This window comes from Narcine bancroftii, chromosome 9 (assembly GCF_036971445.1).
Source record: "Narcine bancroftii isolate sNarBan1 chromosome 9, sNarBan1.hap1, whole genome shotgun sequence".
In the NCBI taxonomy this organism is placed as follows: Eukaryota; Metazoa; Chordata; class Chondrichthyes; order Torpediniformes; family Narcinidae; genus Narcine; species Narcine bancroftii.
The window spans coordinates 3900841-3927668 of NC_091477.1; the positions used below are offsets into that span (position 1 = coordinate 3900841).

Sequence of the window (26828 nt, forward strand, 5' to 3'; positions counted from 1 at the left end):
CTACGTTTAATCATGAGCTGACCCATTTCCCCCTCAGCCCCAATGCCCGGCCTTCTCCCCATAACCTGAGGCCCTGGCTCATCAAGAACCTGTCAATCCCTGCCTTAAATACGCCCAATGACCCAGCCTCCATCACCACAAATTCCACAGATTTACAACCCTCTGGCTGAAGAAATTCCTCCGTGTCTCTGTTCGAAGTGGACACCCTTCAATCCTGAAGTTGTGCCCTCTTGTCCTAGACTCTCCATCCGTGGGAAACAACCTTTCTACATCTATTCTGTCCATGTCTTTCAACATTCAAAATGTTTCATTGAGTTCCCCCCCCCTCATTCTCCAAAATTCCAACAAAAACAGGCCAAGAGCCTGTCAAAAGCTCCTTCTATAACCCTTTCATTCCTGGAATCACCGTTGTGAATCTCCTCTGAACCCTCTTCAATGTGCTATGCAGAACTTTGCCGCCGAGGTGTCTACTTGTCTGCCAACATGACGCACTCCAGGGCCGCTCCAGAGAGGAAGGACTGACACCAGGATTGGCCACATTTCCAACCCAAGAGCCTGTTCTACCATCAGTTCCCTGTTACACACTGAATGGGATGAAGGGAGGGCCTATTTACAGCAGCCACTTCACCCACTGGGGCCACAGGAGGGAGACCCATGTGGTCATGGGACAGTCAGGATCAGACCGAGTCTCTGGAGCTCCAGGGAGGGGGCGCGCTACGAGGGAGCAACAACTCACCTGCTGCGGCTGATCCTCAACCCCTCCAGGGGACAGGGGCAAGAGCAGAGTGGGAGGCAGAGAGGGGCAGTCAAGCGTACCTGGAGTTTGGGACATTCCACCAGGCACGGATTCCACCTGCCCTGAGCCTTCCTGCTCCTCTTCAAGGATACCGGGAGTCGGAACTCTCAGCAACGACGGGTCCAGTGTCTCCTCCCCTTCCTCACCCACAATCCACCTCTCCGATCTTCTCTTGCCTTTCTTAGACTTGGGCTTCAAGCCGTTCACCTTCTTCCTCTCCAGCTCGGAGAACTTCTTCCCTGATTGGAGGGTTCAGGAGGTGGTGGGGAAGAGAAAAATAATTAAACTTTGAAGACCAGTCTACGTGGGCAGGAAAAGGGTGCAGTGTGTAGTCCCACAGGGCCTCCCAGCTCCAGAGACCTGTTGGGATCTGATAATTGAGGAAGGTGGATAATAATATTGTCATACACATTGTACAATGTCTCTAAAGGTTGTCATAGCCGAAGGAGTGGTAATGGGATCAGGCTCCCACTCCTACGCAAGTTCTCTTCATGGTGTGCATCTCAAACAGCCTATGACAACCAAATCCAATTCTTGGTCTTCATGTATGGCATAGTTCTTATGCCCGGCAGAGCTGTTCTCACTGACAGGAGAAGGGGCAAAGGCGGGCCACTGGAGCCTTGAAACCAGTTGCTTCCGGGAGATGGGGCTCATTAACCACAGATGATAACTCCGATTTCAAACCTCCGCTGCCTTGTGGGTGTACCCACTCACAAGGAAGGCTTAGGGAGTAAACCCCGAGGAAAAATACGGATTCGGAGTCCCGAAGGTGGATGACTGCCGTACCCAGCACGGCAACTCCTGCGATGCTGCTGGCACCAAACTGTATTGACTTTTGTCGTTCCTTTGGACCTGGTCATTAGCATATGGCGGGGGGGGTGGGGGGTCCCACTGCACGTGCAACAGACGGATCTCCTTATCAACTCTGACCTGGCTTCAGTCCCGAGGGGCCTCGGGTGCTGAAGGCTTCCTGATCGTGTTGGAGGTTGGGATCTGGAGCTCGGGTGGCTGCAGAGGCTGGAGGCAAATCCATCCATGGACACTCAGTGTCTCTGAAGGGACTTGCTCTTTTGCTTCTTATTCTTTCCGTAAGAAGCACCAGGTAACTCTCTGTCTGGTTTAGGGCAGACAGGAGGCAATTTTGTGTAATATTAAGTTCGGTACTATTACATAACATTAAACAAATATTGAATCTTGGATGCTCGTCACTGTAGAGTCAAGATCGCAGACACTGCCGCTCTCCTGTGGGCTTTGGGGTTAAGCTTGGAGAGAGAACAATATCCGTACAAAATGCACAAGCTGAAAGTGGGTGGATTCTCAGTACCTGGAGGTGGCTTGGTGTGTTGCTGCTCCGAAATGTTCCACTGCCGCACTGTGAAGTCATCTCCACCCGTCCAGATGCACTCGGCATCCACTGGAGACCACTGGACCGCCAGCAGTCTCCCAGTGTGGCCCCGATAGTTGCACACAGGCTCTTCCTTCAGCACGTCCCACACCTGCAGTACGACGGACTGTCAACACCTCCACAACACGGTGCTCCCACGGACAATTTCCCCGCGGACCCTCGCACCTGCTGCCGACACACCCCATCCACTCAATCCCCTCCCACAGCCCACAAACACGTGCCTCTCTCAAAGTCTACTGATGAGCCTTGATCTCTGAACCCAAGTGAGAGGTTCAGTGATCAGGTCTATGTTATCTGCAGATTTCCAGCCAGAATTTTTTAAATTAGTAATGAAACAAAATAAAAAAGGGTTTTAATAATAAAAGAATGGAACTCGGAATCAGGAACGGAAGAAAAATATTGATGGTTTTGTGTGGCTGGAGGAATGGGAAGGTTGCTATGGGCACATTCCAGGCAAATTGGGCCAGCTGAGTTCACTATCTGGTTAGTATGGGTGTGTTGGGCCGAAGGGGCTGTTTCTGTGCTGTACAGAATGAACAGTGTGATCTTCAACCAATTTAAAGAATCCTCTCTGTAGCTGATCCAGGAAGCCAGCAGCTGACCAGCAGGTCCCAGCCAGCAACCTTGTTGGTCCAGTCAAAGGTGGCTGGGTATTTGCCGAATAACCTGGGGAGGTGGGATGTATTTTAAATATTATTGAAGTTGCCAAACCTGGTACTTAGAACCACATGCATTTAAGTTCGGCACTTTTAAGTCATGTACAACTTTTATAAATATGTTTTCAGTCCTCATGCTCTGTTAGCTCTGGAGCTGGCGGTTACAACCTTAATATTCAGGGGATTAGGTATGGGCAGAGATGAGAAGGGAGGGAGATTGTCCCTGGAACAATAGGGACAGTTAAAAGACTCTTAGACAGGCACATGGTATCAGAAAAATAGAGGGAAATGGGCTCAGAAGGAGGGGTTAGGTTGTTGTGGAGTAGGTCAGCACTTCATTGTGGGCTGAAGGACCTGTGCTCTATGTTCACCCTCAAGGCCTGGTTGAAGTTCCATCCCAGGGAGAACGATCTCGGCTTCTGCATCCAGGAAATCAGCAGCAGGAAGTCAAAGGGCAAGCGCATTCCCATTGGCTTCTCGTGAAACACAAGGGCCAACTTTCTGGACAGGCTGCTCCCCGAGGGATCCTGTCTCTCACCTGGGCAGTGCCATCGTAGCAGGCAGACACCAGCGTGGCATCACGGTGGGGGCTCCAGGACAGGCTGGTGACTTTTGCCGTGTGACCAGCCAGCGTCCGGAATGGCTCGATCATCGTCATCGGCGCCACGGATGGATTCTCTGCAACACAGAGGAAGCAAATAGTTTCTCCTTCGAAGTTGAATTGTTTTATTGTCATGTCAAACTTGAGGGGTAATGGTCGCCCTGTTACAGGAAGGACATGGTGATCTTGGAAAGGGCACGGTTTACTGGTTTACCAGGACGTTGCCTAGTTTAGAGCAGTCATTCTCAACCTTTTTTCAGCTTTGGCCCCTCCTTAGGTATCTGCTCCAAGTTTATGGCCCCCCTTCCCTGTGAAGGAGTCAAGTTCTAGTTTATTTCGTACTTCTCTCTTACCGACTAAATCAAAATATTTATGTCACACGAGGGGAAAATAAAACAAGGCTTTTACTTAAATGTGCTATGGTCCCCGGAGGTGGCAGTGCTGGGAACATAGGGCCCCTGTTGAGAATGGCTGGTTTTGAGGGTGAGTTAAGGAGGTCGGACAAATTGGGTTGTTTTCTCTGGAGCTTCGAAGGCTGAGGGGAGACCTGATGGAGGTTGATTAAATCATGAGGCGTTGATAAGCTGGACAGTCAGAATCTTTTCCTCAGAGTGGAAATGTCACACACCTGAGTACACGTGTTTAAGGTGAGGGGGAGGAAATTTAAGGGGGATTTGCCTTACACAGAGAGTGGTGGGTGCCTGGAATGGGCTGCTAGGTAATGGTGGAAGCAGATACGATTGCACTGTTCTAGACAGATACAGGAATGTGAAGGGGATGGAGGGGGATCTATAGAGTTCAGACAGGAGAGTTTTAGTTAAATTTGGGCATCATGTTTGGCAGACACGTGGGCTGTACTGTTCTATGTACCAAACGACAGTGAAAAGTTCATTTGTGTGCCACCCAGGTAGACCTGCTCATAGGAAGATATAGAAGACCACAGATGATGGAATCCCGAGCAATAATACAATCGGCTGGAGGAACTCAGCGGGACGAGGGAACAGAACAGTTGGCGTTTCTGGTTGGAACTCCTCGTCAAAGCTGACGACGTGGTGGGAGAGAGCCAGGTTGTAAGAGGTTGGGCAGGGGAGCGGCAAACCAGGGAGGGGTTGGAGGAGAGTGGCCAGAGGCGGTCAACTGGCAGATGCCAGACCAACAGAGACAGAGAGGCAAGAGGGAACAAAGAGGATCAGGTGGAGGAATGCGAGCCACCCAGGGGTGGGATGGGTAACGTGCAGACGCTGTGATTGTAACAAGACACAGAGACGCTGGAGCAACTCAGCCGGCCTCAAAGCATCCATAGGAGGTAATCATATTTCATCGACATTTTGGGTCTAAGCCCTTCTTCAAGGTATGAGAACTGTGGGCTGAATGGCCTGTTTCCACGCTGTACGCCACTGCAAGAGCCAGCCATTGGGTGCACGGCTGATGTGGAATCATGTAGCTCTCAAACCAGAATGGGGTCAGGCAACAATTCCCTGGGCCGTGGGAAAGACTTTCACTGAAAGGTCTTCTGGAACAGAAAGGCAGACCGGATTATGGGCCAGGACGCAAACGTGCTGGAGAAACCCAGCAGGTCACGCAGCATCCTTGAAAATACCCTTCCTCGTCTGTTCTGGAGGTAAACCAGAAACACAGTAGAGGCTGGGGTCCAGTGCAAGGCACAAACGAGCCAGAAAAACTTGGCAGGAGGTAAAGGGAAATGAACATTTCGGGCCTGAGTCCTTCGTCGAGAATGGTGAAAATCAAGTAGACGCCTGGATGGAAAGGTGGGCGAGATAGGGGGTGAAGAGCATTGGGTGATATGGCATCAATATTGGCCTCCAGTTCTGTCAACCCTCCTACCCTGGTCTCTCTCTTGCCCATCTCTGTCTCCCTTCCTCCAGCTTCCCACCCCCTTCTCCTCCAAGTCCTATCAGAGAGCTACTGTTACTTAAATTTTTTTTAAAAGTGGAAGAGGTTGGAGGGGTGAGGATTTGAGCTGGGGGGGGGGTGGCAGTGAGGGGAAACAGTTTCTTGGGGTCTGGCGAGGAGTTACCCAGCGCAGTCTTGAGGTTGTGAACGTAGATGACGGCGTTGTTGGAGCCGGAAGCCATCATGTAGCTGAGGTCGAGGTCGGAGCCATGGGGGTGATGCCAGCGGATGGCATTGATCAACTTGTGGTGTGTCAGTATGGTGCACAGCAGTTTCAGCCGGGGAGCCTGGAAGATTTCAATCGACCTGAAGACAGGGAAAACAAAGAGACCAGACGTGACAACAAAACCGGAAATTTGCAACGGTCCCCAATAAAGAGAAAACAGGCGACGTCAGAGAATTAACAGAGGCCACTCCTCCCATCTACTGAATGCCTGCTGAAACGGTAAAACACTGACTGTCCGTCTCTCGCCATCTCCAGCTTCCCTTTGTTAATTGGTGCCCAGCAAAGCAGTCACACCGATGCCATTCCCTAGCTCATCCCCACCTTCCTTCATCTGTCCAATTCCTTTCTGAGCACCTCGACTGGCTCTACGTCCATCCCGAGCACCCTCTGCTTAAACCAGTGGTTCTCGACTTTTCTTTCCCATGCACCCACCACTTTAAGTAATCCCTCACTAACCACAGAGCACCAATGGCAGTAGATGCAATGGGGCGGCATGGTTTATGTAACAGTTAGGGCATCGCCTTTACGGCACAAGCGATTGGGACCATGGTTTGAATCCCATGCTGTCTGAAAGGAATTTGTGCGTTTTCTCGGTGTCTGCGTGGGTACCAGGGTGTAGGTTAATGAGGTGTAAATTGGGCAGCACAGACTTGTGGGCCGAAATGGCCTGTTACCCTGTTGTATGTCTAAATTAAATAAATTAAACTACGTCTTCCTCACCTCCTCTGCCTTTGGCTTAAATTGTACATCCCCTGGGTTTGGAGCATCCATTCCCGGGACATCCAAGGAAGAATATGTAGGCATTGGAGAGGGTGCAGAGGAGGTTCACGAGAAGGATGAGAGTTAACACAGGAGTAGAGATTGATGGTTCTGGTACTGTACTCACTGGAATTTAGAAGGATGGGGGAATCTCATTTGAAACCTGAAAAGCCTGAATAGAGTGAACATGGAGGGCATGTTTCCTGTGGTGGGGGGAGTCTGCGAGTCCCAGAACAGAAAAACATCCTTTAGAACAGATGAGGAGGAATTTCTTTGCCCAGAAGATGGTGAATCTGTGGAATTTATTGCCATGAACAGCTGCAGAGGCCAGGTCATTGGGTATATTTAAGGCAGAAGTAGTATGTTCTTGGTCAAGAAGGGAATCAAGCACAAACTAGAAGGGCCAAAGGGCCTTTTTTTTGCTGTAACATTCTGGTTACAGAGAAAAGGCAGAATGGGGTTGAATAGGATAGTAAATCAGCCATGATGGAATAGAAGGGCACAATGGCCTAATTCTGCTTTTATGTCTTGTGGGATCGGATTTCCTCCACAACTGTGCTGGAATGTTGACCAGACAGAGGACATCTGTTTAAAGTGAGTGGAGAACAGCTTAGGGGAATGTCAGGGGTACATTTTTCTTTATGCAAAGTAATGGGTGATTGGAGTGCATTGAAGAGGGGGGTGATGAAGGTTGGGACAATGGAGACATTCAAAAACAGTGACAGGCGCGTGGAAGAGAAATAGGCGGTCAGTGTAGGGTGTGAGGGAGGGAGGGATTAGACTGTTGGAGAGTAGGTTTCCATGGATCAGCAAAGGGATGTTTTATCAGTTGTAGTCAGTTCAAGGAAAAAACACTGGCACAGATGGACTCTCATAAACGATGATTCAGGGATGTTCTCACCCATCATCATTGCCAATTGCCAGGACTTTTCCATCGGGTTTCCAACTCATCTCACTGCGACCTGGAACTCGGTGCTAGTGGAGGGTGGGGGACAGGGGGAAGAATTAGTTTCAGCAAATTCACTTCTCATCCGCATCAGCTGTCCCCAGTGGCCTGGCTGAGTGCAAAGCTCAGCAAGTCCAGTACCATCTGGGATAAAGCTGATGGGGCAAATTCCACCCCCCCCCCCCCCATCACTCCCCTCAGCAGCGCGCGTTTTGCAAGAATGAACCACCTTGACACACCTGTTCTGTTAGCACCCACAGAGATGAGATCATGGGGTGGCACAGTCGGTATAGCGGTCACCACAACACTTTTACTGCGCCAGCGATTGGGACTGAGGTTCGAATCTGGCGCTGTCTGTAAGAAGTTTGTATGTTCTCCCCAAGTCTGAGTGGGTTTTCCCCAGGGGCTTCGGTTTCCTCCCACAGTTTGAAACGTACTGACGGTGTAGGTCAATTGGGTGGCATGGGCTCGTGGGTTGAAATAGCCTGTTACCGTGCTGTATGTCTAAATTTAAAATGAATCACAAGGAGAGGGGAAGGCTGAGGGTTCATCAAGATCACGTCCAACTTCCACACCCATGCCTCAGCGCAGTGAGGCCGGATAGGCTTGGACATTTCTCCCAGGAGCAAAGGAGACCTGATGGAGGTTTATACAATCATGAACAATATAGATTAGGGTAATGGTTTTCCCCAGGATGGGAGAGAGGGAACAGGTTCAAGGTGAGAGGGGAATGAGTTAAAAGGAAACCGAGGGCCAAATTCCTCATCCATTCTAATTGACTACCCGGTTAACCGTGCTGGTTACATTTTAAATATTTTATTTTACAATTTTAAAAAATTAAAAGGTAAAAAATTTTTTTTAAATTACAATTCCAAAAATTTTAAATTAAAAAATAAAATTTTGAACATTTTTAAAATTAGAGTTTTTAAATATAATATTTAAAAATCTGAAATTTTAAAAATGCAAAATTTTAAAAAATGAAAATAGAATATTTTAAAAAATTTAATTGTAAACAACACAGTTGGCTGGGTAATTCAATCGGAACGGATGTGAAAATCCTCCTGCCGACCTGAGCATATTGAGCAGCCCACATTTCCCAGAGTTTCACCAACATCCCACTCAACCTTTCCCGTCCTGATGTCTTTTACGTGTTGCAATAAACCAGCTACCCCTTCCTCCACCAGCTCATGCCGCCGACCCAAACCCCTCTGTGTGAGGGGCTCCTTTACATTGTTCCCTGCTCACCTTGAACCTCTGACCCTAGTTTTAGAGGAACCTCTGTCCCTAGTTTTAGTCTCTTCTTCCCTGGATTCAATTCTTGTACGCTCCACACGTGTTTATCAACCGCTACAAGGTCATCACTCAGCCTACAGAAAACATCCCAGCCTATCCAATCATTCCTTCTCACTCAAACCCTCAGGTCCCAGTCTCGCGATTCCTTTCCAAATGAATGATGTCCTTTCTTGTAATTGAGCATAATGCCTCAGCAACATCATGTAGTTATTGCAAGATGTTCCAACTCCTATACTCAATGCCCTGACAGACAATGGCAACACAGTTACCCCTCCTGCCCACTGAGTCACCACATACAGGGATTGATGTATCTGTACCCTTCTGTTCTAAAATACGCCCCAGAGACATCGCACTTACTCTGCAAGTCTTGCCCTGTTTTAAATTCTAAAGTGCATCACCTTGCACTTGGAGTTAAATTCCACGCAGTTTCACTGTCGTATTTTCACTCGTATAACACGCACATACAAATAACGTGCAGAAAACCTCAAAAGGTGTAAAAATATTTTTGTATAATATGCACACAAATGGTGTAAAAATATTTTTGTATAACGCATACATGCATATACAAAACATTTCTCAACCTTGTTTTTAAATAAAATTTTGTTTTGCTTGCAACTAACTGCACGCTGGCTCCTGGCGACGGCCACTGCTACCTTCCTCTCACTGCCATTGGCCATCCTACACGGCTGCCTGGTCGTTGATTACCCCGCGCATGTGTCCATCAGCCGGCAATGCCCCACCCCCTCAAACATCTTGAGATGGTGTATCTTGAGACACATAACACAACGCTGTTACAGCACCAGTGACCCAGATTCGAATCCACCGCTGTCTGGTACAAGGTTGTACGTTCTCTCATATCTGTGTGGGTTTCCTCCAGGTGCTTCGGTTTCCTCCACCCTCCAAAGACATATGGGATTGGTAGGTTAATGGGGCAGCATGTGTTTCATGGGCTGGAAGGGCTGTATCATTAAAGTTAAATAAAGCGAATGAGTGTAACTGGGAGCTGCCTCCGCTGGACAGACAGCCTCTGTTGCACCCACCTTAATTCCGTTTGTCTCACGGATTAACTGGTTGATGTCCTCAGCATCCGCCGTCAGTCTCCAGGGGTTGTGTTGGAGGATGATCCCCTCGCCCGCACAGCTGTACAGCGTCAGAGCCGGCTTGTCTCCAGTCCCAGCTGATGAGAGAAAGCACAGGTCCCGCTCGTGAGCACCTCCAGGCGATGCAAGGGTTAACCAGCAGTCACCACTCCCACCTGCGGCACTCACTGAAATGATTCGGGACCCCTCGTAATGAACCGAATCCGACGCCGATCCAGCGGGAGGGCCAGTGAACATCAGAACAATATGAACTGATGAGCCTGTTGGTTCAGGCAAACATTGAGGGCAAGGAATCCCAGAACCTTGGACAGGCTGGAACGATTTATTTGGGAAGACTTAGAGGTTGCAATTGGAGGAGAGCAGATACTCTGTCCATCTGGAGGTCACAAGACTGGAGGTGCAGTGGACAGAGAGAAAGGCTACAAAAGTTTGCAGCGGGATCTAGAGCAGCTGGAAAAATGGCTGCAAAATAGCAGGATTTAATGCGGACTAGGGCGAGGAGTTGCACTTTATGAGGTTGGACTTGCATGGGAAATGGTAGAGCTCTGAGGAGCGGTAGAATAAAGGGATCTGGGAATTCAGCTACATAATTCCCTGGAAGTGGCATTACAGGTAGACAGGGACTTTATAAATCAGAATATTGAGTACAGGAGTTAGGATGTTATGTTAAAGTTGTACAAGACATTAGTGAGGCTAAATTTGGAGGATTGTGTACAGTTCTGGGGACCTAACTACAGGAAAGAGATCAATAAGATTGAAAGAATGCAGGGAAGATTCACTGGGATGTTGCCAGGTCTTGAGGAACCGAGTTACTGGGAAAGTCTAAACAGGTTAGGATTTTATTCCCTGGAGTGGGGAACAATGTGGGACTTGATGGAGGTTGTCAAAATTATGAGAGGTACAGATAAGGTAAATGCAAGCTGGCTTTTTCCACGGAGGTTGGGTGAGACAAGAACAAGAGGGCGTGGGTTAGGGGAGAAAGGCTAGATGATTAAAGGGAATATTTGGGGGAACCTCTTCACACTGAGAGGTGGGAGTGTGGAACAAGCTGCCAGAAAAGGGAAGGGGGCAGTGGTTAATGCAGCCTCAATTTCAAAATTTCAGAGAAGATTGGACAGGTACATGGATACGGTCCAGGTGCACGTCAGCTGAACTTGGTAGAGTAGTTTGGCGTGGACAAGATGGGCCTGTTTCTGTGCTGTTCAATGGAAAGTAAGATGAGACTATTAACACAAAGGCGTGGGCCAGCACAGACCAGAGCAATGGGAAGTAGGATGAGACTATTAACACAAAGGCGTGGGCCAGCACAGACCAGAGCAATGGGACTCTGAGTTGGGGGCCACAGGCAGCATAATTCTGGATGTGCTCATGAAATGAATGAGCAAGGGATGGGATGAGATTTCATCAGGGGATGAAGAGGGAGGGGCGCAAGGGGATGGTTTTGGAGAGGTCCCAGGGAGATGACAGCAGCAGAAGCCTGACCCGCCTCCTCCTAGGGGTCCAGGGTGAGACTTACCTGTGGACACGGGGGGCAGAGCAGGTCCCCAGGCCAGAGCGTACACGGTCTTCCTGTGATAGGAGCTGGAAATCTGCGGAGGCCTGGAAAAGGAAGGAGAGCAAGTTAGTACCCAGCTGCCAGCAGCTTGGACTCAGATCCTCAAGAGCACAAGACCAGAAATAGGCCATTCAGCCCATCCAGTCTGCCCCACCATTTAATCATGAGCTGACCCATTTCCCCACAGCCCCACTGCCCGGCCTTCTCCCCAGAACCTTTGATGCCCTGGCTTATCAAGAACCTGTCAATCTCTCCCTTAAATATACCCAGCCAAGCCCTCTTGAGACTCGACTCCTCAACCCCACGACTGGGTCTCCTTTGCTGGAGCCTGGAAGAACGAGAAGTGATCTTGTTGAAAATGCCAACAATTCTTACCGGGCTGAACAGGATAAATGTTTCCCATTGCTGGGGAGCCCAGATCCACATTCGTTATGTCAAAATAAGGGATCAGCCGTTCAGGACAGAGATGTCAAGAAATTTTGTGGAGGGTGTAAGTGAATCATGGAATTCTCCCTACTAATAACTGTGGAGCCTCAGTGAAGACAGATTGATAGATTCTCCCCGTTTGCTGTTGTGCCCTCTCTCCCTTATCCACCTATTAGCTCCTGCCTTTGGGGCCATGCTCCTCCCCCCACCCCTCCATTTTAGTTTGGGCACATGCTGACATTTTGTCTAATACCTTGATGAAGGGCTCAGGCCCAAAATGTTGGTTTTGTATTTTTGCTGTATAAACTACATTGTTTGACCTGCAGAATTTCTCCAGCTTTGTGTTTTTTCTTGATAGATTTTTTGGATATTAATAGGATCAATAATTATCACTGTCACATTATTTCCCAACAACTCCCAGATTCCACCCCTCACCAATGCACTGAAGGCAATTCTCAGTGGCCAATTAGTCCACCAATCCCGCAGGTCTTTGGGAGGTGGGAGGGAACTGGATCCCATGGAGGAGACCCATGCAGTCACAATGTAACTTGCAAACTCCATGCACACACCAGCAGAGGTCAGGATCGAATCAGGGACTCTGGTGCGGAGAGGCAGTGACTCCACACAGACCCCTGCAGCAATGCACTTCAAAGGTGTTTAAATAAAGCTCTGTGCTGTGGGGACATTAGGGTGAAGGTTAAATCACTTCTCGACCTCTGTTGCTCCAAAGAGAAAAGCCTTAATTACCTTGACCTTTCCTCACACGTTCTCCAATCCAGGCCGCATCCTGGTAAATCTCCTCTGCGCCCTCTCTATAACTTCCATATCCTTCCTGTAATGAGGTGACCAGATCTGAACACAATTCTCCAAGTGTGGTCTTACCACTTTTATGGAGCTTTAACATGACCTCTCGGCTCCCTGACTCATGAAGGCCAGCACAGCGTACATCTTCTACCCTGAATCGGGCAGGTGCCCATGGCCACCGACACAGTGAGAAGGTGTGAGCCACTAAGTAGAGAAAGGGCTGCCTGATGCTTGCAGGCAGAGGGAAGAGCGTCAGTGAACAGGACATGATTTTTTTTTTTTTTTTTAATTTTTTTATTTTTCACACCATAAATCACAATAGCCATGATATACACTTTTTCTTTTCCACACATTTACAGTGACTTTTTCTCCCTCCCCCTCCCTCCTCCCAAGCCACCCCCCCACCCCCCCCCCCTCTCATCCATTTTAGGTATACAATCTAGGTTGCATTAATTCAGTTAGACAATGTTGTCATTCAACAAAAATACACCAGAAATTCTACTGAGTCCATTCTTTTCTTTTCTTCTCCTTCCATCAACTTAGGTAATGTTTGTTCCCGGTAGGTTTTCGCTATTGTATTTAATGTAAGGCTCCCATACTTGTTCGAATATTTCAATATTATTTCTTAAACTATATGTTATTTTTTCTAATGGAATACATTTATTCATTTCTATATACCATTGTTGTATTTTCAAATTATCTTCCATTTTCCAGGTTGACATAATACATTTTTTTGCTACGGCTAGGGCTATCTTGACAAATCTTTTTTGTGCATCTTCCAAGTCAATTCCAAATTCTTTATTTTTTATGTTACTTAGGAGAAAGATCTCTGGATTCTTTGGTATATTGTTTTCTGTTATTTTATTTAATATCTGATTGAGATCATCCCAAAATTTTTCTACTCTCTCACATGTCCAGATTGCATGAATTGTTGTTCCCCTTTCTTTTTTACATCGAAAACATCTATCAGATACTGTTGGGTCCCATTTATTTAACTTTTGCGGTGTAATGTATAGTCTGTGTAACCAATTATATTGTATCATACGCAGCCTCGTATTTATTGTATTTCTCATCGTTCCAGAGCGTAACTTCTCCCATGTTTCCTTTTTTATCTTTATATTTAAATCTTGTTCCCATTTTTGTTTAGTTTTACCATTTGTTTCCTCATTCTCCTTTTCTTGCAGTTTAATATACATATTTTTTATAAATCTTTTGATTAACATTGTATCTGTAATCACATATTCAAGGTTACTTCCCTCTGGTAAACTCAAGTTGCTTCCTAATTTATCTTTCAAGTAGGATCTCAGTTGGTAATATGCCAGCGCTGTATCTCCAGTTATATTGTACTTATCTCTCATTTGTTCAAAGGATAAGAATCTACTTCCTGAAAAACAATTTTCTATTCTTTTAATCCCTTTTTTTTCCCATTTTCTAAAGGCAAGGTTGTCTATTGTAAAAGGGAGTAGCTTATTTTGCGTCAATATTAGTTTTGGTATTTGGTAATTTATTTTATTTCTTTCTACATGAATCTTCTTCCATATATTGAGGAGATGGTGTAATACTGGAGAAGTTCTATGTTGTACCAATTTTTCGTCCCATTTATATAATATGTGTTCAGGTATCTTTTCCCCTATTTTATCTAATTCTAGTCTCGTCCAGTCTGGTTTTTCCCTTGTTTGATAAAAATCTGATAGGTACCTTAATTGTGCGGCTCTATAATAATTTTTGAAGTTTGGCAATTGTAAGCCTCCTTGTTTATACCATTCTGTTAATTTATCTAGTGCTATCCTCGGTTTCCCCCCTCTCCATAAAAATCTCATTATTTTCTTTAACTCTTTGAAGAATTTTTCTGTCAGTTGTATTGGCAATGCCTGAAATAAGTATAGTATCCTTGGAAAAATGTTCATTTTAATACAGTTTATCCTTCCTATCAGTGTTAGTGGTAGCTCTTTCCAATGCTCTAAATCGTCCTGTAATTTTTTCATTAGTGGATTGTAATTGAGTTTATATAATTGGCCTAGATTTTTGTTTATTTGCACACCTAGGTATCTTATTGCCTGCGTTTGCCATCTGAATGGGGATTCCTCCTTAAATTTTGAGAAATCCGCGTTATTCATAGGCATTGCTTCACTTTTATTTACGTTTATCTTGTATCCCGACACTTCTCCATATTCCTTCAATTTCTTATATAGTTCTTTTATTGATAGTTCTGGTTCTGTTAAGTACACTATCACATCATCCGCAAACAGACTGATTTTATATTCCCTGTCTTTTATTTTTATTCCTTTTATATTATTATCTCTTCTTATCGATTCTGCTAGTGGTTCTATAGCTAGCGCAAACAATAATGGTGATAGTGGGCATCCCTGCCGCGTTGACCTGCTTAAGTTAAATTGCTTTGATACATGTCCATTTACTGTCACTTTCGCTAACGGTCCCTTATATAATGCTTTAATCCAATTAATATACTTCTCCGGTAAACTGAATTTTTGCAATACTTTGAACAAGTAATTCCATTCTACTCTGTCAAAGGCCTTCTCTGCGTCTAAAGCAACTGCTACTGCCGGTGCTTTATTTCCTTCTACTGCATGAATTAAGTTAATAAATTTACAAATATTGTCTGTTGTGCGTCTTTTTTTGATAAATCCAGTTTGGTCTAAATTTACCATTTTCGGTACCTGTTCTGCTAATCTGTTCGCTACTAGTTTAGCTATTATCTTATAATCTGTGTTTAGCAGAGATATTGGTCTATATGACGCTGGTGAGAGTGGATCTTTCCCTTGTTTTAGTATCACTGTAATTATTGCTGTTTTACATGAATCTGGTAAGTTTTGTGTCTCATCAATCTGGTTGATTACATCCAGGAGGGGCGGTATTATTAGGTCTTTAAATGTTTTGTAGAATTCTATTGGGAGTCCATCCTCTCCTGGTGTCTTATTATTTGGTAAATTTTTTATTATCTCTTGTATTTCTACTGTTCCAAATGGTTCTGTTAATTTATTTTGTTCCTCTATTTGTAGTTTTGGTAGTTCAATTTTAGTCAAAAATTCATCTATTTTCCCTTCTTTCCCTTCGTTTTCGGTTCGGTATAATTGTTCATAGAATTCTCTGAAGTTTTCCTTAATTTCTTTTGGATTATATGTAATTTGTTTGTCTTTTTTCCTTGTTGCCAATACCATTTTCTTAGTTTGCTCTGTCTTAAGCTGCCATGCTAAGATTTTGTGTGTTTTTTCACCTAGTTCATAATATTTCTGTTTTGTCTTCATTATATTCTTCTCCACCTTATATGTTTGTAATGTTTCATATTTTATTTTTTTATCCGCCAATTCTCTTCTTTTGGTTGTATCTTCCTTTATTGCTAATTTTTTTTCTATGTTTATTATTTCCCTTTCCAACTGCTCTGTTTCCTGGTTATAGTCCTTCTTCATCTTGGTTGCATAACTTATTATTTGCCCTCTAATGAATGCTTTCATTGCGTCCCATAGTATAAACTTATCTTCCACTGATTCCGTATTTACTTCAAAGTACATTTTTAATTGTTTTTCAATAAATTCTCTAAAATCCTGTCTTTTAAGTAGCATGGGGTTTAATCTCCATCTATACATTCTTGGAGGGATGTCCTCTAGCTCTATTGCCAATAACAGGGGTGAGTGGTCCGATAATAGTCTAGCTTTATATTCCGTTTTCCTAACTCTCCCTTGAATGTGGGCTGATAACAGGAATAGGTCTATCCTTGAGTATGTTTTATGTCTAGTCGAGTAGTATGAGTATTCCTTTTCTTTTGGGTTTTGTTTCCTCCATATGTCCACAAGTTTCATTTCTTGCATTGATTTAATTATAAATTTGGTTACTTTGTTCTTCCTGTTAATTTTTTTCCCCGTTTTATCCATATTTGGATCCAAATTCAGATTGAAATCCCCTCCTATTAGTATGTTCCCTTGCATATTAGCTACCTTCAAAAAGATATCTTGCATAAACTTTTGATCTTCTTCGTTAGGTGAATATATATTAAGTAGATTCCAAAGCTCTGAATATATCTGACATTTTATCATAACATATCTCCCTGCTGGATCTATTATTTCCTCTTCTATTTTAAATGGCACATTTTTGCTAATTAATATAGCCACTCCTCTTGCTTTTGAATTATACGATGCTGCTGTTACATGTCCTACCCAATCTAGTGAACAGGACATGATTGAAGCTTACTTGTTTGAATATATTTCGTAAATGCCAACTTTGCCATCTTCCGTTCCGAACGCCAGCAAGTTCTCTTTGGTCAGATGCCAGCACAACTGTAATAATGAAAACAGGTCATCGGCAAAAATTCCCCAACACACGGCTCCGAGAGTCTTCGATTGTCAGAGAGCAAGGAAACCGGCCTGGATTCCAGACTGTGGGGAAATCACAGGGACGATGAAAATCAGGAGGGGATTGATAAGGGGGAACTGTTCCCAGGGACAGGAGGGTCAGCTGAAGAACTGAGGGGTGGGTGGTTGGTGGGCGGGTGTGAGAGGGAGTACAAATCTTATTTAAAACAGAGTTAAGAGTCAATGGAAGCAGATTCAGTAGGACATTTCAGGAGGGGAATTTAGATAAATATTTGCAGATGAAAGTATTAGAAGTTAAGGGGATGAGAGACCAACCAGCAGGGTTAGTGTAGTGCCCGGCTATTCTTTGGCTTGGCTTCGCGGACGAAGATTTATGGAGGGGTAATGTCCACGTCAACTGCAGGCTCGTTTGTGGCTGACAAGTCCGATGCGGGACAGGCAGACACGGTTGCAGCGGTTGCAAGGGAAAATTGGTTGGTTGGGGTTGGGTGTTGGGTTTTTCCTCCTTTGTCTTTTGTCAGTGAGGTGGGCTCTGCGGTCTTCTTCAAAGGAGGTTGCTGCCCGCCGAACTGTGAGGTGCCAAGATGCACAGTTTGAGGCGATATCAGCCCACTGGCGGTGGTCAATGTGGCAGGCACCAAGAGATTTCTTTAGGCAGTCCTTGTACCTCTTCTTTGGTGCACCTCTGTCTCAGTGGCCAGTGGAGAGCTCGCCATATAATACGATCTTGGGAAGGCGATGGACCTCCATTCTGGAGACGTGACCTACCCAGTGCAGTTGGATCTTCAGCAGCATGGATTCGATGCTGTCGGCCTCTGCCATCTTGAGTACTTCGATGTTGGTGATGAAGTCGCTCCAATGAATGTTGAGGATGGAGCAGAGACAACGCTGGTGGAAGCGTTCTAGGAGCCATAGGTGATGCTGGTAGAGGACCCATGATTCAGAGCCGAACAGGAGTGTAGGTATGACAACAGCTCTGTATACGCTAATCTTTGTGAGGTTTTTCAGTTGGTTGTTTTTCCAGACTCTTTTCTGTAGTCTTCCAAAGGCGCTATTTGCCTTGGCCAGTCTGTTGTCTATCTCGTTATCGATCCTTGCATCCGATGAAATGGTGCAGCCGAGATAGGTAAACTGGTTGACCGTTTTGAGTTTTGTGTGCCCGATGGAGATGTGGGGGGGCTATTACAGCACCAGTGACCTGGCTTGTAAGGAGCTTGTACATTCTCCCTGTGACCTCGTGGGTGTCTACGGGTGCTGTTTTATTCCCACCCTCCAAAACATACAGCGTTGTTAGGTTAATTGGGTGTGACTAAGCGGCACGGGTTTCATGGGCCGGGATCAGATCCAAACGTGTTGTCAATAAATGAAGGAAAGCCATGCCACCCCTGTTACTTTAGAAAATGACAAGGGATGTTGATACGGTGAATGGACACCATCTCTTTCCCATAAGTGCGGCATCTAATACTAAAAGGCGCAAGTGAGAAGGGAGAGACCCGAGGGGCAGGTCTTGCCCTCTAAAGGTGGTCTGGAACGAACTGCTAGAGGTGGCTGGAGAATTGGCCACAATCACAGATATTTGGACAGGTCTACGAATACGAAAGGATGGACCAAATGCAGGCACACGGGACAAGCCCAGAATGACAACCTGGGTAGTCTGGATAAGTTGGGCCCTTTCTGCGTTGTGGGACTCTATGTCTCGAACACGCAACCGGAGACGAGGGAGTGTAGACATACAGGCGCACCGTTTTCACACAGGTTAATGAAGGTCACCCCAGCCTTGATGTGGTCATGAAGGATTGCAGCTCAGAATGGCCTCCTCCACCCTATCCCCAACAGCCAGACACTTACCGATGTCACCTTGGACTTGATGCCTTGCCAGAGGGTCTTGATGTCGTAGGGACCCTGCAGCGAGATGGTGTCCCACACTCTGATCATCCCGTCGCCCACCCCCACAGCGAGGGAGCCGAGGTTCACCGGAGAGAAGGCCAGGCTGTAGGCGAAGCCCCCGAGAGAGGGCTGTGTCCAGGAACACTCCAGCGTGGTCAGGTCCCAGCACTTGACCTGCAGCATTACAAGGAGCGTGAGGGGAGGTCACAGCTGGCCCAAGACAGTCGAGTGTCACTCGTTTATCAATGAGGGTTGGAATTCAACAGCAGGGAGGTTCTGCTGCAACTGTACAAAGTCCTGGTGAGGCCCCATCTGGAGAACTGCGTGCAGTTCTGGTCTCCTTCCTTGAGGAAGGATGAATTGGCTTTGAAGGCAGGGCAGAGGAAGTTCAGAAGGTTGATTCCAGGAATAAAAGGGTTTGGCCTATGAGGAAAGATTCAGTTGTTTGCAGAAATCGGTCTGATTCTTCTTTAAAAGAATGAGAGGGGATCTTACGTGGACAAATAATGCTGTGAATGGAATGGATTAGAAGCAGGGAAGTTGTTTTCACCAGCAGGGGAGACCAGAACCACGTTACATCGGCTCGAGATCTAAGGGAATATATTTAGAAGGGAGATGAGGAGAAACTGCTTCACTGAAGAGTAGTGAATCTGAGGAGTTGTCTGCCCAAGGAAGCAGCGGAGGTCGCCTCATTTAAATTTTAGAGACGGATTTTTGCATTGTAGGGGGATTAATGGGGATGGGGAAAAGGCGGGTATGTGATGCAGCGTGATCTTATTTAATGGGAGAGCAGAGCTCTATGGGCCGGATGGCCGACTCCCGCTCCTGTTTCTTATGCCACTATGGTCATAGATGACTGGATCTCCAATTGGTAGGGAGGTGCCTTGCATTGTTCAACTGTACTTTAGCACCATCCCCTGTACATTTTATTTTACTCTCACACTAACTCTTTTACTATGTACATGATGACGTTGTGCCTGGATAGCATGCAAAACCGCTCCAGAGACCTGGGTTCGAACCCAACCTCCAGCGCTGTCTGCGTGGAGTTTGCACGTTCTCTCCATGATCGCTTGGGTTTTCCCCGGGTGCTCCAGATTCCCTCCCAAAGGCGTGCTGGTCGGTAGATCAATTGGCTGCTGTAAATTGTCCCCCTCCCCCAATATATAGAGGAGTGGGTGGGTCAGGGAGGGGGGGGGGTGGGAGTTGATAGGAATTCTGGGGGAATAAAATAGGATAGGTCAGTGGGGTGAAGGGTCTGTTCCCGCACTGAATGACTCTCAGGTCCGAATTACCGCTGGTTTTGGCCACTGGGCCTGGAATGGACTGGCCTGGGTTGGTGCTAGGCAAGTGGTTGGTTCAGAGTGTTGGGAAGCACTCACATCTCGGTCCATGGAGGTGGAGAGGAGAAGCTCACGACCATCCTGCCCACACACGGAACTCAGGTTGAAGACGATCCTGCTGTGGTTCTGCCCCTCTGGCGACTGCCCCAGGAGCGTCCACTTCTGCTTCCCCCCTTGAGCCAGGTCCCAGAGCAGCAGCTCCCCCCTGCAGAGAAAGGAGAAACCATCGTCAAACGGCTGCATAATGGCGCAGAAACAGGCCACTCGGCCAAGGGCTGATGGCCCACCTTGTTGAACTTCTGCAGGCGCTGGGGTCGAGTGCAGTGCACGACGTGCTGGAGAAAATCAGGTCATGCAGCATTTGTAGGAAGTAAAGGGAAACGAAGGTTTTAGGCCTGGGCCCTTGGTTACCTCAGGCAAGGCCTTGGCCGGCTGTTGGTTACCCTTTACTTCCTCTGAAAGCCGTATGGCCTGATGAGTTTCTCCAGCACGTTTGCATATTACTTCCACTTTGTCCCTTTCAATGGCGCTCATGACAAACTCCTGGGATACCCGAATGCCACACTGAAGGCTATTCAGCCCACTGGATCCCTGATAGCACCCAGGGGAGCAATTCCATCAATCCCACTCCCTGTTAGCTCATGCCCCTGCATCGTATTCTCTCTCACAACTCCCCTTGGGGTGTTTGCGCCCCTAAACCTGCACCAAGGACAGCTTACAGCAACTGTTCTGGGTGTAGGAAAAGGCAGCAAAGAGTTGGTTGGAAATTTGGCCGACGGAGAACACAGGAGAACTGAGAGGTTACCCACGTTGGAGAGGGGAACGTGACATGGAGGGACAGATCCAGTCAGATATCACAGATACACACACACATGGATCTTGGGGTGCAAGTCCATAGCTCCCCAAAAGTGGGGTTCTGTAGAGACCGTAGCTGCTTTCATCATCTGGGGGATAGAGCATCAAATGTAGTCGTGCAGTGGCGGCATGAAGCTTTCTCTGGGTGACCTTTGGAGGATGGAGTGCAGTTCCTGGTCACTGCATTCCAGGAGGAGTGAGGGAGGCTTTGAAGATCTGGATCGGAGCATACTAGCTACAAGGAGAGGTGGACGAAGTTGCAGTGTTCAGTCTGGAGTGCTGGAAACAGAGGGGCAGGGAGCTGATGTGTAGAGGGAAGTCCACTGACTGGCTGCATCCTGACCTGTGGTACAGGGGCACCATTACCTCTGAGCGCAAAGCCCTGCAAAAGGTAGTGGACACAGTCCAAGATATCACAGGCAAAACCCTCCCCACCATCGAGAACATTGACAGGGAACGCTGTCATTGGAGATCAACCGCAAGCTCTGTTGTCGCTGCTGCCATCAGGGAAAGAGGTTTTGCTGCCACAGACTCACTTTCATGTTATTTATTACTGAATATTTTTTTCTGTATTGCACAGTTTACACTTCCTTCTTGTTTACGCTTCTCTCTTTTGTATACAGATCTTTTCTTGAGTACAGTTATTGTGCACTACCGATAAGTAGAAATCCTTCCTGGCCCGCAGGAAACAAAGAATCTCAGGCTTGTACATGATGTTACGCGTGTATTCAGACAATAAGGCTGAAATATGAACTGATATAAGTTCATAAAGTTACGAGAGTAGATCAGGAAACACAAGATGGTGGGATCTTGAGCAAACAAGGAGACCTTACAGGTCGGAGATAAATGGTCAGTCAACGTTTCAGGTTGGGACCATTTCTCGGGGCTCAAAAGATAGGCCAGTCTTCCCCTCCCCCCGGGTGGCAATGTCAAGTAGATGCTTGGGCACTGAGGAGTGCAGTAGTACAGAGGATCTGGGAATAGGGATACAAAATTCCCTGAAAGTGACATCACAGGTGGACAGGGTCACAAAGAGAGCTTTTGGCACATCGACCTTCGTAAGTATTGAGTACAGGAGTTGGGATGTTATGGTGAGGTTGTACAAGACGTTGGTGAGGTCAAATCTGGAGTATTGTGTGCAGTTTTGGTCACCTAACTACAGGAAAGAGATCAATAAGATGGAATGGGTGCAGGGAAGATTTACTCAGATGTTGCCCAGACTTCAGGAACTGAGCTACAGGGAAAAGTTAAACAGGTTAGGACTTTATTCTCTGGAGCGTGGAAGAATGAGGGGATTTGACAGAGGTATTTAGATAGTGTAAATGCAAGCAGGCTTTTTCACTGAAGGTAGGTGAGACACAAACCAGGGGACACGGGTTAAGGGTAAAAGTTTAAAGGGACCATTAGGGAGAATTTTTTCACACAGAGAGTGGTGGGGATGTGGAATGAGCTGCCAGTTGAGGTAGTGAATGTGGGCTCAATTTTAACATTCAAGAAGAATTTGGACAGGTACATGGATGAGTGGGGTATGGAGGGGATATGGACTGGGTGCAGGCCAGTAGGATGAGGAAGAATAATACTTTGGCACAGACTAGAAGGGCCTGTTTCTGTGCTGTAGTGTTCTGTGGTTGTAAACAGGAGTAGCATTATGGTGAGAAGGGGAAGTTGCCCGCACACGATACATACATGTGCCCTGAATATTGACGCACCTGCCCAGAAACCTCTTCAACTCTAATATTGTATCTACTCCCACCACTACCCCTGACACCCCCAACTCAGGCTGAGGTGGGGACCGCAGCAGAGGGGTAGGGGTGGGGTCAACTAGGTGGGCTGGGGTCTGCCAGGGAGGGGACTGCAGGGGGGTGGGGACTGCAGGGGATGGGGGTCCTTACCCGAAGCTGCTGGACACCAGCTGCGTGGGGCGATTTCGGGGCCAGTGCACTGTCAGCCAGATCCGTTCCTTGGCTCCCATGTCAACCGTGCCTCTCCTCTTCATCTGAGGCAGCCTCAGGGTCACCAACCCTGGAACGCAAGGTGTTGAAGACCCACATTAGCCACCGCACGCAGGCAAGACAATAATAAACAGAGGCAGTCGGCCATTCGGCCCTAAAGCCTAACACTCCATTCATCGCAGCCAATCCAGTTCCATCACACACACACACACACACTAATTGAGATACAGCCCTCACCAAAATACACCCGCGTGACCAATCAACCAACCAATCCTGGATGTCTTTGGAGCGTGCAAAGAAGCTGGAGGAAATCCATGCAGGAATCCGGGAGAAGGTACAAGCTCAGAGAGAAAGGACAGGTTACTGCGCTTGTAGAGTGAAACACAGTTGTAAAAACACAAATGCTACCGGAAATCAGATGCTTCAAGGCTCTCTGAGTTTCTCCAGCATTTCTATGTTTTTACTGTGCTTATAAGCATCGGGAGGTGCGAACGTGCAAGAGAGGAACTAGGACACAAACATTACCTTTGCCTTTTGAGGCGTTCCAAATCCGGATAGTTTGGTCTCTGCTCCCTGATGCCAACACACAGATTTGCTCCTTCTCCCCTTTCGCAAGGTCACCATTCTGCAGATCTGTTCCAAACAGGGGAAAACAAATTGTGAGAGAGGTACGTGGACAGAGATACAATGCAGTGCTGGCACCCACAACGTGCACTGAGCTTGGCATGTGACTCTAGCCACCTGGAAGCTTCAAGATTCAGGGCAGGGGGTGGCGAAGGGCGGCGTGGATTTAATTTTTTAAAAAAATGTAGACATACAGCTTGGTAACAGGCCCTTTCAGCTCAAGAGCCCACGCTCCCCAATTATATCCAATTAACCTACAACCCCCGGTATGATTTTTTGAAGGGTGGGAGGAAACCAGCGCAGACAAAGGCACAAGGTACAAACTCCTTACAGATAGCACAGGATTCGAACCCTGGCCCCAATCACTGGCGTTGCAACAGCATCACGTTAACCACCACACTAACCGCGCCAGAAATGAAAAGGAACTGTTTCTCCCAGAAAGCAGTGAATCTGTGGAATTCTCTGCCCAAGGAAGCAGTGGATTGAAAACGCAGGCAGGTATTTCCACTGATGGGGAATTAAGGACGATGGGGAACAGAGCCCACAGCCAGAATGCATACAATGATGGGCTGAATGGCGCTCCCAGTTCTGTCACCGTACCTGCCACATTCTTGACACAACAGAGCACTGGTTCCTGACAGAGCTGGGGACACCAGGACAGGGACTGGATCTCGCCGTCATGTCCCCGCAGCCTGTGCACCACCGCACCCTTCCTGCTCACATCGACAATGACGATCATCCCATCTTTGTACCTGGGCGGAGGAGGAGAAGGGGTTACATTCCAACTGTAGGGGACAAGCCCTCCGCGTGAAGCCACCTTGCCCAGCGGTCCCGAGGCTGTTGCCAAACAAAGGCAGCAAAGTGTCGAAGGGCCCAGACGTTCCCCAGCACGGAATCAGGCCCTTCATCCCATCTTGTTCATGCTGATCAAGCCCATCACACTTGGCCGAGTCCAACCCATAACCCTCTCAACCTTTCCTGTTCAAGACCTGTCAAAATGTCTATAAGACAGAATCTCCGGATTGCCGTCACCAGCAGCCTACAGCCTGTGCAGGTTCCTTGCCTTGATTTACCAGCAGCCTGCCACCTGTGTGTTTCTTCAGCCGCAGAGCCCCGTCGCTGGTCCGCCCCCATGGTCACCGTCCCACCGCCATCTTGGATGCAGACCCCGCTGTCGCAGGATTTTAAATAAAACCACAGTTGGCTTCATTAACAGGTCGTCTAAAGCCTGTGGAGAGCTGATGGCAGCTGGACTGGGCGACAGGGGCCCACAGGAGCGCTGCGTCTCCGCTCCCTGCTCTCCTTTGATCTGCACCAGCAGCTCGGCAGATTCCTCACCTGCTACTTCCTCTGGCAGCTCTTTCCATACACTCTGTGTGTGAAGGTGCCCCTCAGATCCCCTTTAAATCTTTCCCCTCTCACCTTTCATCTACTTCCTTAGTTTTAAATTCCCCTTCTCTTGCAAAAAGCCAACCACTATTTACCTTATCCATGCCCACCCTCACCTCGCCAGCCTCCTTACGCTCCAGGAAGGGAAGTAGGGAAGTCCCAATCTATCCATCCCCTCCCGATAATCCAAGTCTATACGAGTCCGGCCAACATTCTTGCCAATCGCTTTTGCACCCTTTCCAGGTTAATGATATCATTCCCAGTGCTGGGTGACCATAAGTTCGAGACAACTTTAATGCTGTGATTGGAGAGAAGTTCGGAGTAAGCTTCAATGTCAGAACCTGGGGAGGTTTGGAAGATCACTGCTTGCAGCGCAGAACTTTCGGCCTATCCTACTAAATTGAGAGTGTCCTGTCGGGCTGCATCACTGTGCGGGACGGTAGCTGCAAAGCATCGGTCCAGAAGTCTAGACGGAGGATCATCAGAATGGCTGAGAATATCTCAGGGGTCTCCCTTTCCTCTATTGACAACATTCACTGGGAGCGTTGCTTAAATAGGACTCAAGAAATTGAGGATTCTTTCCATCCAGCGCACAGGATCTTTGACCCATCAGGAAGGAGGTAAAGGAGCATCAATATAGGATGGCCAGGCTGCAGAATTGCTTCTTCCCACAGGCTGTGAGATCCTGTAACCAAGTAAATAATTCCAAATATCTGTATGTGTTAATGTAATTATTTTGCACAGTGTATTGTATTTGTTGTCTGGAGAAGTGCTGTTTTGTCTCGTTGTATTGATAGCCTGATGATAATAAACTTGACCTTGAACGCTGCCTCTGTCAAAGATACAGCTCCGTTAACAGCTGGTGTGGACTTAGAAGGAGCAGAAACATGTCTTCCAGCGCTGCTCCGCATGGTCCTACAGTCTGCAAATAGGTTTAAGCTTCCTGTGGAACAGGAGATAGGAGCAGTGATTTTTTTTTATTTTATTTTACACCGAAAACTGCAGGAGATAGGCGGCCAAGAAGGCGGAGCTGACACTCGATGAAGCCAGACCTTGAGGAAGTATTCTGTGTACGTGACGATAAATGGAATTCTGATTTTGACCAGTCACAACCTTTTCCCACCTCTCCTTCAAGCAGAAGGAGCATAACTTTAAGCAGATTCAAGCATCGCCCAAAGTGTGCTGGTGGAACAGGCAGCATCCGAGGAAAGGGACAGGCTCATAACACGTCAGCTGCCTGACCTGTGGCGTTCCCCCAGTATCTGTGGTCCGGAAGTGGTCGAGCATGTCGGTAGTCGAAAGAATAACAGCACGGACTGTTTTTCAACTGCTTTGAAAGCAGAGGTCCAAACGAACCTGGCACACCTGGTGTGTTCCCTAACAGTTACCTTGTAGGTTGAGCTGGGAGTAAAGAAGGCAAATGCAATGTTAGCAGCCATTTCGAGAGCTCCAGTTTCCTCCCACATTCTAAAGTCATATGTGGGTTTGTCAGCCAATTCATCGCATAGGTGTATTTGGACAGCATGGGCTCATGGGCCAGAAGGGCCTGTTTTATGCTCTCTCCCTCAACCTGTTGAAATTAAATTACATCTTGTGTGGCTGCAGCAAGAATTTCGGTGCATCTGCACACACGGCAATAAAGTCTCTTGTCGTCCAGGCCCAAAATGCTGTTCACACCTGACATCCCGTGTGACCTGCTGAGATTTTCCAGCAGGTTTGCGTGTTGCCCTTGGCCCCAGCGCCTGCCGACCTTCTTGTTTATCTGAGGGGAGGATGGCCAGCAATGGCTTCGCTGGGGGTTGCAGACCGCACCGGGTGACACCATCAGAGGCGGTGATACCATAATGACTGTGCAGTGTTTCCACAAAAATTGATTATTTTTATAAAACTATCCCTGTAGTTCGTTACAACAACAGAAACATTTTTCGTAAGCCAAGCTTACATGTATCAATATACCTACGAGGCTAAAACT

At 47.2% G+C, this 26828-nt stretch overlaps 1 protein-coding gene across 1 annotated transcript in view; it reads right to left on the reverse strand.

The window, feature by feature from the left end:
• The window catches only part of gemin5 (gem (nuclear organelle) associated protein 5), a 51876-nt gene that overhangs the window by 20535 nt on the left and 4513 nt on the right, over window positions 1–26828 (reverse strand). The window contains exons 4-16 of the mRNA XM_069898021.1: window positions 24068–24219; window positions 23369–23476; window positions 22784–22913; window positions 20076–20241; window positions 18658–18870; window positions 16688–16773; window positions 11213–11295; window positions 9637–9773; window positions 7259–7332; window positions 5497–5678; window positions 3396–3535; window positions 2121–2292; window positions 817–1035 (exon numbers count right to left, since the gene is read on the reverse strand). Coding sequence (XP_069754122.1) covers window positions 817–1035; window positions 2121–2292; window positions 3396–3535; window positions 5497–5678; window positions 7259–7332; window positions 9637–9773; window positions 11213–11295; window positions 16688–16773; window positions 18658–18870; window positions 20076–20241; window positions 22784–22913; window positions 23369–23476; window positions 24068–24219 — 1862 coding nt within the window. The remainder of the gene's footprint in view (window positions 1–816; window positions 1036–2120; window positions 2293–3395; window positions 3536–5496; window positions 5679–7258; window positions 7333–9636; window positions 9774–11212; window positions 11296–16687; window positions 16774–18657; window positions 18871–20075; window positions 20242–22783; window positions 22914–23368; window positions 23477–24067; window positions 24220–26828) is intronic.